This window comes from Camelus dromedarius, chromosome 16, assembly GCF_036321535.1.
Source record: "Camelus dromedarius isolate mCamDro1 chromosome 16, mCamDro1.pat, whole genome shotgun sequence".
NCBI classification, from domain to species: Eukaryota; Metazoa; Chordata; class Mammalia; order Artiodactyla; family Camelidae; genus Camelus; species Camelus dromedarius.
In genome coordinates, this window is record NC_087451.1 from 46,097,274 (window position 1) to 46,111,305 (window position 14,032).

General features: G+C 49.9%; 1 protein-coding gene across 1 annotated transcript; it reads right to left on the reverse strand.

The window, feature by feature from the left end:
• Positions 1-6,059: 6,059 nt before the first annotated feature.
• On the reverse strand, positions 6,060-11,478 carry RFLNB (refilin B). Its single transcript, XM_064495843.1, has 3 exons — positions 11,178-11,478; positions 8,333-8,442; positions 6,060-6,669 (listed from the first exon to the last, which is right to left on the reverse strand). Exons 1-3 carry the CDS (start codon positions 11,400-11,402, stop codon positions 6,339-6,341), a joined length of 666 nt encoding a protein of 221 aa, XP_064351913.1. The 5' UTR covers positions 11,403-11,478; the 3' UTR covers positions 6,060-6,338.
• Between the last annotated feature and the right edge of the window lie 2,554 nt (positions 11,479-14,032).

The window sequence follows — 14,032 nt, forward strand, 5'->3', positions numbered from 1 at the left end:
CCAATCATCCTCATCACATACATCTCGGCAATCACTATTATTTTTTTCAACTTAGATTCGTTTTGCCGGCTCTAGATGGTCATGCATATGCAATCGTGTGGTCTATAGTCTCTGGTGCCTGTCAGCATCATGTCTGTGAGATTCATCCCAATGTTACATGTAGCAGTAATGTATTCCTTTTACTGCTAAGTGGTATTCCACTGTAGGAACACAGACCAAGGTGGATTACTTCTCCTGTTGATGGATGGACATTTCAGCTCCTTCAGCACATGGTGAACTAAACTGCCATGAACACTCTCGTATTTTCATATGAACACTTTCATTTCTGTTGGGTAAATTATCTAGTGGCATTTCATTGTGATTTTAATTTGCATTTCACGATCACTAATGATGTGGAACACTTTTTCACAAGCTTATTTTCCATCTGTAGATCTTCCTTTGTGAAGTCTCTTGCCTGTTTTTAATAAGGCTGTAATTCTCATGTTGACTTGTGAGAGTGCTTTATACAGTCTGGAGATAAGTCCTTTCACAGATGTGAATTTTTTTTTCAGTGTGTGGCTTATTTTTTTTCTCAATGGAGTCTTTGAAGAACAGAAATAAATAAATAGTTCGCTTTTTTCAGATTTTCTATTTCATCTCATGCCAGTTTGGTCAGATAAAGTTTTTTTTTTAATTGAACTATAGTTGATTAACAATGTTACGTTAGTTTCAGGTGTACAGCAAAGTGATTCAGATATATACATATAATATATTCTTATATATTCTTTCACAGATTCTTTTCCATTATAGGTTAGTACAAGATATTGAATGTAGTTCTCTGTGCTACACAGTAGGTCCTTGTTTATCTATTTTATATATAGTAGTGTGTACCTGTTAATCCCAAACTCCTAGTTTATCCTTCCACCTCCTTCCTCCTTTGGTAACCGTAAGTTTGTTTTCTGTCTGTGAGTCTCCTTCTGTTTTGTAAATAAGTTCATTTGTATCATTTATTTTTTAGATTCCACGTATAACTGGTATCATATGTTATTTGTCTTTCTCTGACTTCACTTAATATGATAATCTCTAGGTCTATCCATGTGAATGCAACAAATAAAGATTTTTTTAAAGGAATTTTTCCTTTTTATCTACGTTGTCAAATTTGTTGGCATAAAGTTGTTCCTAAAATTATTTTACTATGCTTTTGGCACCTGCAGGATCTCTATTTAGTTATAATGTTGGTAATCTGTACTTTCTCTTTCTTGATCAATCTAGCTGAGGTTTACTAGTTTTTTTCAAAGAATCAAATTTTTCTTTTTAAAATTTTCACAATTATTCGTCTGTTTCTATTTAATCAATAAAAATATTATTTCCTTCCTTCCTCTGACTTTGGGTTTAATTTGCTTATCTTTTTCTTAAGGTGGAAATTGCCACAGGGGGGGCCTAGGGGTGGGAGCCGCTTCCTACGGTTACTAACAATTAGGGTTACTTAAGGTCCCCTTTTTGTTCTTTTAGCCTTCCCACATCCGTGTGACCAACTCTCTGTATGAAATCCCTTCTGCTGGAAATATCTTGTATGGTTTTGGTTTTCCTGACCGCACTCTAATTGTTATACATATAAACCAGCATTTGTTAAAGTGTATTCCAAAAAAACGTGAGTCCTGTGAGATGCACATGGGTTCTTTGGTCCCATGAGCTTTGAAAATGCTACATACTAGATCTTCCCTTTTGAAGATCCTCAATGCCCTTTACCATATTAAAGGCTATGGTAGATTATTGTACAGCAAAAACTCTCTCCTTCTCACATCCATGACTGAAGTATGGTTCCCCCACCCACTGCTGTGAGGTGTGGCCACGCACCTTGCTCTGGCCAGTAGAACGAGGGTGAGAGTAACAGGGTGCCAGTTTCTAGTATGGGCCTGAAGAGGTATTGCGTGTTTCCACTTGCCCTTCTGGGAGCTTTTGACCTCTTCCAGAAGACTGTAACCTTCCCAGCCTACTTCAAGGACAAGTGGAACAAACTTGAACTCAACATCCAGCCTTGGGCAGCAACGCCCTATCAGACCTACAGACTCGTAAGTAAGAAAAAAATGCTTACTGCTGTGTGTCACTGTGATTTTGTGGTGGGTGTCATGCAGCGACAATTGTTAATACAAGGGTTCCCAGAAGCCTGCAATAAACATATTTAGTATTGGTCAACTGTTCACTTCCCCAGACTTATTTGATCAGAGCACCTTATTTTATTCTGCAGAAAGTACTGTGGGAAATAGTGATATAAACAAACCGCTTGATAATGATTACACTCCAAAATGAAATTATTAGAATTTAATTTTACAAGAGGCATTCCATGCAGTAGGAATCATTACCTAATCAATAGAGTTATTCACTTAAATGTCTGGGGAGTATACCAAAAAGGCTTTCTAAGATTTATTGTATTATTATTAACTATACCTACTACTGTTTCTCTTGAGGGCATCAGCTTAACATGATATATACTTAGATAGTTTGGAAAAATTGAAACATTGTTAGTTTCAACACACTTTTGCTTCTTTCTCTCTCTCTCCACACACACACAAATTATAGTTTTAATCTTACATGCTTTACATATTTTTCCATCAAAACCTTAGAACTACTGATTGGCCCATTCATTTTATGGAAAGTCTACACCATATAATCTAATTGGCAAAATTAGCCCTCGTTGTCATCCAAGTCAGCCAAGGTAGACTTAATTCCTATTAAAAAGAGACTGATCTTTAAAATCTATTTGTAAGAATGATAATATGCATTCCTGGGACATGTTTCTTTGAGTCGCAACTCAAGACTAACGGACAAGACACAGAGCCCTGCTGTGGATTTGATGCTGGAGTGAAATCAGACGCCTTCACTTCCCATAGCGCTTACCGACCCTCTCTTCACTTTGCCCAAAGGGACTTCTCCTCAGGGAAGACAACAGTGAGATTGAAGAGATGTGGGTTCCTACCTGGCGTGTCATTGCTCTGACCATCTCACTTTACTAGATGTTGGAAGTGAGACCCTCCCGACGCAGGCCCACCTCTGCTCCCACCACCAGGACAATTTATGTGCAGGATGCTGCAGACAGACAGACAGACAGACAGACAGACATGAAGCCTACAGACACCATGTTTGTAGCTGTTCCTTTGTCCTCCCTATTGATTTTTCCAGCCCAGAGAAGAACTCCACGATAATAATTCAGGCTGGGTTGGACTAAGGCATGTATTTCTTACACAAAGTGGAAAGAAGGCAATTTGAAAGGGTGGAGGGGAAGGGGCTGGCCTGATGTCGCCGCTCACAGGTGAATTTCAGGGCAGACTGCTTTGGGGAGGAGTAAACGTGGAATCTGGGAACAAATCCCTTAAAACTACTGGTGCCCAGGAACCCCTTGAGAAATCTTCTTGCACCCCCAGGAGTTCACATGCCCCAGTCACAAGTGTTATACTATTAGTATATAATCTTGTCTTAAAACTTCTCAAGGAGCAGCCATTTATCTCATTTTTCTTAACCAGACATTCTGATTTTATTCCAAAAAAGAGAAGCATTTCCAAGGTTTTTTTTAAAAGATAATTTATTATTAAATGAAGAAGTCATAAAGCCAAATGGTGTGGGACAGATGTCAAGGATAAATTTTAAAAGTAGTTTCCATCAAATACTATTCCTAAGGTTAGAAATAGGAAAAGTATTAAATGAAAAGGTATTTAGTCTTTTGAAAAGGTCTGTGATTTAAAAAGAAAATCTTTCTCTGAAAGTACAAATCATCCTTATTACAGAGAAGACATTTAAGAGTCTGAGGGGAAAAAAGGCTTTTTAATTCCTAAGTAAATGGTATTTCCCAGACACGCTCAGGGATGTTTGCTTTTAATCAGTGAGTTTTGAAAATCATTGCTTCCACCTTGCAAACTAACACGACCTCTGATCAACGTCATTCCATCCCCCCGACAGGTCCTGTTACAATCTCACAAACGTCCTTCTCTGCAACTTTTAGCAAAGCAGATTTGGACAAAAAGAAAGGATTTGCGGGAACTACAGTTGGGTCCCTAGTGAATAAGTTAACAAAACAAAAACTGCTTTTCCATTCACATGACACATCCGCAATTGCTCACGCCTACTTACGTTACTGATAAATTTCGTATCAAAAAAAATCTCATGCGTGCATCTCAACATGGGGCTGTGTTCAAAGGCCACGTCCTCCCACCCTGGTCTCTCTAGCCGCGCTGCCCACAACATCGTTCTGAGCTCACCAAGTGTGCCCCCTGGGTCAAAGCCAAACCCCGGGAATTCTCTTACCGTACTTCAAAATTTACATTTACCACTTGTCTTAAATGACAAGATTGTGAAATCAGTGGGGAAAAAAGGCATTTCTATCAATAAATGCTGTGTAATTTGCTCTTCAAAATGCAGGAAGTGTTTGTTGCTCTGCACGATGACTGAGGGGTCCTGGGGTGCCCCCACGAGGGGGTCCCTGCTGAGCGTCACCCCAGCAAACTCGGGACAGTGGAGCCAATCGCAGCGTCCACGGAAGGGATGGTTGGTTCCAATCAGGCACACAATGGACTGAAAGCTATTCACTCGGAAGAGGACAGCAGACACTTTGGCTCCCAAGGCCTCTGATGACTTCAAATGAGAGTGACCATCATCACACCTGCTGTCCTCAGAACAAATGTCCCTGCTGTGGCACCAGGGGACCCTCAGAGCCATCACTTCTGCTTTCACGACAGATGGAACCCATCAGCAGAAACCTGAAGATATAGCAGAAGCCTGAGCTCCCAGGACTCAGCAACCTCCAAGCACCAGATATAATTTGGATGCAATCAAAGGAAAATACCCGTGGCTTCATTCTTTCCAGTATCAGAAGAACCAAAGCCATCTGCCACTTCCTTTACTAAAAACCCACAGGGATGGGAAGGAGGAAAAAGGGCCAGGGCGAGGCAGGGCAGGCAGGAGGCTGAAGGCCAGGGCAACCTGGTCACATCGCCCTCCTGGCCTGGCCCAGCCTGAGGCCCTGCTTCTACGACCCGCTCAGCCGAATTCACAAAGTTCCTTCAGCTCACAACCAACGACATGACTGTCACTTACACTAAAATGAATGCTTAAACTTGTATGGCCACCACGGCACCTAGGTTTTGGAGTTTGACTTGGGACATCATTCCCTATTCTGAATTCACCTTTGCTTTACTTGGGTTGGGGGTAGGGGGGTGTAGAGTTAATTGCTTTTCAGCTGAGACCTCAGGCGCCAGCAGAATTCCTCTGCAGTGTTGACACGACACAGACCTAAAAGCAGTTGACTCAAGGTCTCTGGAAAGGACACCCACCCTGCTGAACCAGATCACCAGAAACATCTATGTCCGCCTCCTCCCAGGGGGTATCCAGTGCCAGGTGTGGCCACTGGCTCTCACTGTGAGTGAGTCCCCCATTGTGAAGTCCCCCCTAAAAAGTGTTTTTCCTAATCGTTCTTGCAAAATGCCATTTCTCTCCAAAGGGCCCTCTGCTATATTTTGCCTTATGAAAAAAATGGGAAAGTATTTGGAAACCCAAAAATATAGGAGAGTTACACAGGCCTGTGGAGACTTTAACAGATGCCAAGGCTTCGAGGTGCTTCACCAGAGCCCAAGTATGAACCCACCCAGGGAAGGAGCTGGAACCAAAGCTGTTGCTCTTAAACTTGGCCATCCGTTGGCCTGAGCCCTCTGCAGAGCTGAGAACAGGGCGAACCTTTTCTTTCTTCCTTCCTTTTTTTCAAGACATCTTATATTGGAGTTTGGGGTTTTTCGATATCACAAAAAAGATTTAGAGAATTCCAAGGGCTTTGGTTTAACAGGAAATACAAATGGAAATAAAAAACGGAATGGAACTCAACTCTCCACAGATTGAACCCATATGGGTGTCACAGCTCACTGAATTAGCACCACTTTCGTAGCAGTGAAGCCACCCGGGGCTGAAATTTCTTCAGACTCACTTTTTCCATCTCAGAGATTTCCTCTTACACTCCTCCTCAGAACTACTGACCAGTGGAAGGAGAGCTATCCCTACCATCCCTGCTTCAAATTGTGGCCATTTTCCTGTTGCTCTAGCCACTCTTTTATTTTCTCATCACATTGAGACTTTGGGGAAGCCAGGTAGCAGCAGACTAGGAAATACACTCCTTTGAAAAACAATTTGAAAAAATTGTAAAAACCAAATTCTCTGAATAATTAGAAGATACTGTGACTTATTTTTTCCTTCCCTAAGCTGGGCTCAGAGGTATCTCTGGGTTAGACTCTTCTGGGGCCAGGATGACACGTGAGGGCCACTGGGCCCCCCTCGACCAGGACGGCGAACGCTGGTCCAGCCCCCCCAGCCCGCTCCAGTCAGCTCTCGTCCGACAGGTAATCGCCGCCCACGAACTCCGTGGCTTCCAGCTCCACGCTGGACAGGAACCTCCTCAGGGTCTTGTGGCGGTTGTAATCCAGGGTGGTGGTATAGACGGTCTTGGGGTACTTGGGGTAGACAATGGTGGTGCTGAGGAAGCGGGCGGGCTTGTGGCGGGGCTCAAAGCGCACCTCGGCCTTGTAGTTGCGCCACGTGCAGCTGGGGACGCAGGTGATGGTCTGGCTGCAGGAGGCCACCGCCAGGCCCAGGGGCAGGTGGACGTCGTCGATGAAGTGCCGCTCTGAGTCGTACTTGACCGAGGACGTGTACCTGGGCAGGAGACATAAGGCCGCGTGAAGCTGCTCCTCTGAGCTAGGGGCCTGGGGGTCCCTCCTGTGACCTGGGACCTTGAGATGGGGGGGACTCCAAGGAGAAGCAGCAGAGTTGATGACACACGTACTGTGTGGTCCTGCACTAAGCACCTGACTTTCAGGATCTAATTTAATCTTCCCAACAAGCCTGGGAGAAGAAATCTGCACCTGGGAGGCACAGAGGTTAAGGTCACGTGGGAGGGGGCAGCGGAGCTGGGATTTAAAGGCGACCGTGCAGGGCTCCCAAGTTTACCCGACACTCCCTGGGCCTCACCGCAGGCAGCAGCCCCTGGGGTCAGCTCCCACTTACTTAAGCTACGAGACCTTGGCTGAGTTACTTAACTACCAAGCCTCAGGTTCCTCTCTGTAAAAGGTGCCCATTGTAACTGGGAGGGCGCTAACCCACAGCAAGCGCTGTCGATGGGAATTACTGTATGACAAGGCGGATTCTCCTGTCCACGACGGGTGAGTGGTCTCTCCTTCTGTTCCCTGAAGTGAACAATCAGCTCTTTAATGAGAGGATGAGGGACCCAGACATCCTGAATGCTGGTTCTGGAAGCTCGGTGACACCATGTGCTAGTATGGCCTTCAGTCTGGTGACCCCTCAAACCCAGGGATTCCGAGATCTGACCTTACCCATCAAAGCCAATCACAGTCTTGATTTTCATAAAATAAATTAACATCCACGTTCCTCAGCAGCCACATTAGTATTTTTTTTAAGTCCTTCTTTGGCAATTTTTTGGTTAATTTTTCAAAGTCCTTCTTTGGTTAATTTTCTGGGGGGAGGGCGAAGCATGAATTCATTTTACTTTCTAATTATTGCATCTTCACAGATACCAAGAGAAGTACAAGCATCGCACAGACGCCTGGGACAGCACTGGCCCCCAGCAGCCCCCTCCCACTGGTCAGGGAGTAAGAATCAGCATTCTTTTAAAAATGAGTCAGATGGAAACATCTATTCTCCCTGGGCAAGTAGGTTAAGAGGCTGGTGGAAGCTGATGTCATGAAGTCATGTCCTCATTTTGTTCAAAATACAAGCTCCTCAGGAATAAAAGGCTGAACTGCTCACCTCCAAACTGGTGAGCCTCCTTTGTTCTGTGTCAAAGGGCCCTTTGTGTTCACGCAACTGAAACTCCAGCTACCAAAAGTAAAATGCCTTTCTCTAAAAAGACATATCTTGAATGGAGCCTCTCAGTGGAGCTCTGCCCCCAGATGATCCTGGATGAGATTAAATTCCCCAGGGAAGACTGGTACTATAACTGAGACAAGGTTCACAGCACCTTGATGCTGGGGTAGGGTGGGGGTGAGGGGATGTGGGAAGCAGCTTCTGGAAGGAGGAATTACATCATCACAAAATTTTCAACACCTGATGGTCACAATCTATGAAGCCCAAAAAGCAAGTTGTAGGACTTGATGTATAAAGTGATCTCGTTTTCATTTTAGTAAGTATATCTATATTCAAATGGTTAGAATACAAAAAAAAATCTGAAAGGGTACCCCCTTAAACTAGAATAGTATTTGGTACACTTTTGTAATTAACTTTTTTTTTAATAACGAGCATTAATTACTGGAAGAAAATATGAAAACAGAAATAAAATGCAATCAGGTCCTGCTATATTTACCTTACTTCTGTTGGTGGTAAGGGGTCAAATTCCACTCCTTCGCCAAAGGACAGGGGGCATAATCTTGGTGAGTAGCCGGAGGCCAGGGGGTTGGGGAGAGAAGCTGGATTCTGCAAAGATGGAAAATGCAGTTAGACCACAGGCCCATCTGATGCATTCCCCACAGAGGGTCCTGGCTATGAGCCTCCAGCTGATGGGCCCAACTATGATTTGCATCCCCATCCTGGGAATGATGCCAGAGAAGGGCTGCCCCATAGCCTGGGAAGAGCCCCCAGAGAGAGTGCCGAGGGGTCTGCTCGAATCCCAGGTCTGTCACGAATGTGCTCTGTGCCCTCGGCAGAATCACATTAGAAGCCCTGCGACCTCATCTACACACCGAGGGGGTGTCCCCTTCCATCGAGGTTTTGGGAAAGGATGAAAACAAGATATGAAGTTGAGCTCAGCATCACAACCGTGGCCAGACCCTGGGGCTTCTGCCTCTGCCTGAAGCCAGGCAGTAAGAAAAACGCAATGAACTGGGGCTTCCCCACCCCAGAACCCTCAATTACGTGTCCCCAACCCCATCATTGTCTCAGCAACTCTCCAGAAAAGGCCAAAACAAACAAAAAAGAAAAGCTAGCAGAGATATTTTTTAACTGGAGTTTCAGTCCAACTTCCCCCACGTCCTCTGCCTCCAGGGCCACCAGGTCAACATCCAGCCAAGATGGACGAAACTCACTGGTAAGACAAACACCAAAAAGTTCTCTACGTCACCTGCCACTACCCAGAAAACTCAAAGAACCAGGGCACAGCATCCCAGGTGAACCATCTTCCAGCCTGGTCGAAGCATCTCGTTTTCTGATTTACCAAGTAGCCTGAGTAAGAGACAGGACCCGCCTCCACACAGGTCCTAGTGTTTTGCTCTTTCTGATTGGAATCAGGGCTTCTGTGTTAAGTGAGTGACAGAAAACAGCCCTTTGGGTTCTTAGCTTTACCAGGAGCTGTCATTTTCTTGGCCTGATTTGAGAGAAGGACCCACACTTGGGTCAGGGTGTGGCCATGGCAGCCCCACCCCCATGTCTTCCAAGAAGCAGACATTTCTAGAAGGTCGGCTCTAAGACTGTTACGTTACCAGGACAAGGTGTCAGGTTGGGGCGCAGGGTGGCTTTTTGCAAAAGCCAAAGGGGACCAGATAGGACAGGAGGAGTCAGGGAGTCCCCAGGTCCAGAACTGAACTCGAGGGAAGAGTTTAATAAGCCCTCACTGGGGCGTGAGAACTAAGGTGGGTGGTGGAGGGAGTAAGGTGTGGGCACTGGCTGCTGGAGAGCTTTTGGAAACAGCCCCCTGGAGTAACAGTGGGCCCTGCTCAGCCCCCAGTTCTCTGGCTGCCAGACACTCCCCAGCCTAGGCAGTCCCCTTCCAGGCAGTCCTGGGGGTGCAGAATGACACAGCCTCCAAGAGGAGGCAGACAGCTACCAGCACTCACACTAGATATAGCCTCCTTCTCGGTACCCATACAAGCACTCCTGTTGTGTGTTCTCTTGCTTTCTCTGCTCCCGCATCCCCGCCTGCCCAGCAGACACCCTGCGCACACACCTTGCTCCAGGGAAGGCTGGAAGGGGGTGGGGCAGCAGGAGTTAGACTCATAACAAGGTGCCACCAAGGAAAGGGGACGAAGCCACAGCCTCTGGCATGGCTCTGGGAGGCATCAAGGAAGACCTCCTAGAGGAGGTGACAAGTTGGGCATTCAAGGGCTGGCAGGAGTTTGACAGGTAGAAAAGCCAGCTGCGTGTTGGGAGAGATAGAAGTGGATGGCCTCAGAGGGAAAAGACTCGCCAGGTGGAGGGAGCAGCATCAGAGGCACCGATGTGTGTATCTGCCTGTGGTCAGGGATGTGGAAGATGAGGCTAGAAAGGGCTAGATGGTGAGGCTTCTGTAGGCCAAGATGAAGCAAGTGCTATCTTCTAATGGAAATGAGAGAACCCACTAATGACCACTGAGAGACAGGATCAGTGGCCAGGAATTCATTCCACCCACCAGCAAAGTGGGTGGGTCCCTAAGGAGCAGCAGCTGCCACTGAGTACTTCACCCTGGGGGAGAGGGCTGTAAATACCCATCCCCAAGGAGGAGGGGGCAGGCTCAGAGCCCCACTTTGGGTTTGACTGTAGACAGGATGTGGCTTCCCCTGAGCTCTAGGTAAAGGCAATAAACACCTCTGCCTGAGAGATTCCTAAGGTAAAAGGAACTTGGTGCTTTTTTTCTTTAAATAAAAGTTTTAAAGTAGAAGGATTCATTTTTGAAAGGTTCCACTCATCTAAAGGCCTCCCACTCATTATGTGCCACACACATGCGTTAGTGACAGGACAACGGCCACTGATCTCAAAAGGCCCTCTCCAAGGCCACTAACAGTCCCCCAAGGCTGGCCCGCTTTGCTCCAGAGCAGAGCGAAGCACACGGCTCTCCCCAGGACCGGCCGGGAGGGGGCAGGCCCTTCGGAGCCGACGGGAGCAAAGCTCTGGGGTGCCTGGGGTTCCCTCTCGGCCCTCCAGCCCGCCGAGTCAGGAATGTGGCTGGGTCGCAGCCTGGCAGCCCCGGGGGGCACCACCCCAAAGGGAGGAGGCGGCGCCTCGCCTCTCTTGGGGCTCCCGCGCCTCCCAGGCGATGACAATTTTCCAGCCACCGGCTCCAGCTGGCCAGGCTCTCGCCGCGTTCCCGCCCCGGGCTCCCGGCGCTGGCCACGCCGTCCCGACGGGCGGGCGGCGGCGCCGACAGCGCGCCCCTGGCGGGCCGGCACGCCTGGGTGTCCGGAGCTCGGCCGCAGGGGATGGAGACGGTGGGGAGAAGGGGCCGGGGTGGGGCCACTCACCGGGGCCGCGGGGGTCGCCGCCGCGTCGGGCTCCAGCGCCCCGGGGGCGGGCGTGCGCTCCCCACCGCCGCCGCCACCGCCCCCGCCCCCGGCCGCCGCGAGCGCCCAGTGGCTGGGGCTGGGGCTGGGGGGCAGCCCCGAGTCCGGACTGTCCAGCACGCCGTCGCCCTTCTTCTTCGTGTCCACGAGCTCGGGCACATCCTGCAGGCTCAGCCGGCCCACCATACTGGTGCGCGCGGCGGGGCCGGGGCCGCTGCCCGCCCGGCCGCCCTCCCAGCCCGCCGCCCGCGCGCCGTCCGGGTCCCCTGGCCGCCGCGCTCCCGAGCCCGCCCCCCGCCCCGCCCCGGTCCCGCCCCGGTCCCGCCCCAGCCGCCCGCCCTCAGTGGCAGAGCCGCCGGGCCGAGCGCCAGGGGCCGCTGCGCTCCCGCCGTGCGCCGCCCGCGCTGCGCTCCGCCGGGCCGCCCAGCCCGCCCTGAGCGGCCGATCCCAGGCACGGGGGGCGCCGGCCTGGACCCCCGCCCCGCCCGCCTCCCTGCCACGCCGCAAGCCGACACGCGACCCCGCTCACACCCAGCCCCGAGGGCGCCTTGCCCCTCGTCCTCCCCAGCTGGGCCGGTAGGCGCTAGTATCTGGAGCCTTGGCGTCGGGGGGAGCCCGAATAGAGCCCCGGCCCGCAGAGGCCTGGGGAGCCGGCTGAGCCCAGCGAGCAAACAACTGGAAATTATTAATAGTTAATGCGCTTCGTATGGCTCCAGCTGCCTGTTGGCTCAGCCGGGCGGGCTCTCAGTCTGTCTCTGGCTCTCATTTCTGCCCCGAAGTAAAAGAGCGCCTACTCCTTTTATCCTCATGGGACTAAGGGTAGGGGGGCAGTTGGAGGTGAGGGGGACACATCACTCTCTGGCCTGGGTGCTCAGCTGGACAGCCTGTGGCCACAAAGGGCAGGGAAATTCTGCATGGGGGCAGAATGGATCTGGAACCAGATGGACCGCTCAGAAGACCGTCCACCGGCTGTCTGAAGGGCCAGGGGCTCCCTGGTGGGGGGGGTCACAGCTTTTCAGACGGGGGACTTCTTTCTTCCTCCTTAGTTTGACAGAGAAGCCCTATCTGAGTGGAAACTCATCGCAGTAACTGCCAGCTGAAGAACTGGGTTGTGCTCACATCTAAAACTAACAGGAAAATCGTGTACTGTTTCTTACAGAGACCTCCCTGATTATCAGTAAGTGTAGAGAGCCCCACTCCCCACCAGCCACCCTACCCTGAGGGTTTCTGATGGGTGTTCAGCTGGGTCCTCAAGCTGGTGCTGTGTCCAGACCTAGCTGGCAGGTGCCAGCTCAGGAAAGGAGTAATGCCCTGGGCTAGGGACCTCTCTGGTGGGATGAGAGCTGGGCTCCATGCATGCCCTGCCATGGTGGCCCAGGCTGTGTCTTTGGCAAAAAGAAGGATACTTGTCCTGCTTGGGACCTCATGAAGTCAAAATTTAGAGCAGGTAGATGTTGGAGATCTGCTGGCAAAGTTCAGTCCTGCTAACTTCCTCACTCATCACTTTCAGGTAAGGAAACAGAGAAGGAACTTGACTTGCCCCAGGTCACACACACAGCTGGTACAAGGCAGCTTGCTATGACCAGGAAGCCCAGGACCATCCCCTCCACAGAGAATAAAACCTGGTACATGGCTGTATGCTGGGAGGTCGTACATTCATTTAGGGCCTGTGGGGATAGGCTACGGTGCACAGTCCTAGATCAGTGGTTAGTGCAAGGACGTGCTGTCAGCAGTGGGTCTTAGAAAGTGGGTCAACCATGTGGCTACATCTCCCTACCCCTGTTGACTCCATCATCTGCACATCCCAGACTGCCCCCAACCTGGGGCATCATAGGAGGAATCTAAGAGCTTCCTGGGGGTGTGGGGTCTGTTGGCAGCGGGAGGACTCAGTGCAATAGAGGGAGTTTGCCCACCAGGTTTCCTAGGCAGGTCTTGAAAGCTGGTCCCTAAGCCTGGCCAGGTGGGGAAAGGTGTCTAGGAAGATGGCAATTGCTCCAAGTCAGTGGTGGCCTTCAAGCTTATCAGTCTGGAGGAGGAGGATGAGACTGAGGAAGGTCAGCGTGCAAGGCCAGTGCAGCCACTGTCTCCATCAAAGTGTGGATTGTTGTGAAGATCTGGGGAGGGATCTCTCCCTGGGGAAGCCCTGCGTTGCCACCTTCTGATGGGAATTCTGAAGGGTTTAGATTATTCATATTCTGACAAAGGCCCACCAAGACATCAAAGCTGCCGCAGTGAGCAAGGGGGTGTGAAGCTGCCAGCTTTGGAGGGTCCAGGCAGATCAAGGGGATGCCTTTGAGGCACCCTTCCTCCTTGGCACTGGGGTCATCAAGGAGGTGGCCCAGGACTACACACGGGTGTCTTGGCCCTCACACTGGACCAAGGAAGCCTGCATGTGCTGAGTTCCATCCTGTGAGGGTTCTGTCTGATCCCCAAGATAGCCTCTCCCCAACTCCAGAGGGGTATCTCAGTAAACGTTTTAAACAGAGGTCAGGACAATTACCAAGTTGTTCCCAGAGCAGAAGATGACTGCACGCCATGACCTCCTGCCTTACAGAGGAGCCCAGCACTGACAAACACACACAAGAATCTGGTGAAGCTGGAAGAGGAATTCAGCCCCAGGACCTGATGCTGACAGAGAAGCAAAGGTGGAGCCCGTGGTCCCATGGACCACTTAAGTGCCCCTCCCTCAATAAGCTGCACCAAAGTCTCCCCCTCCACGGCCCCTAGGACTCTGTTGAGCCAATTAAAAGGCAACTGGGACCCTGGGTTTGTCCCTTCCTGTCCAGACTGTCTTCAAAGAGACAAGCCTGAGCTGA

What these genes read in the sequence shown, in the direction of transcription:
- RFLNB (XM_064495843.1), bottom strand. Translation starts at nt 11,402, where the DNA reads ATGGTGGGCCGGCTGAGCCTGCAGGATGTGCCCGAGCTCGTGGACACG. An exon ending in CGGCGACCCCCGCGGCCCCG is followed by an intron (nt 8,443 to 11,177) that starts GTGAGTGGCCCC and finishes CCATCTTTGCAG; the next exon opens with AATCCAGCTTCTCTCCCCAA. An exon ending in TTACCACCAACAGAAGTAAG is followed by an intron (nt 6,670 to 8,332) that starts GTAAATATAGCA and finishes TCTCCTGCCCAG; the next exon opens with GTACACGTCCTCGGTCAAGT.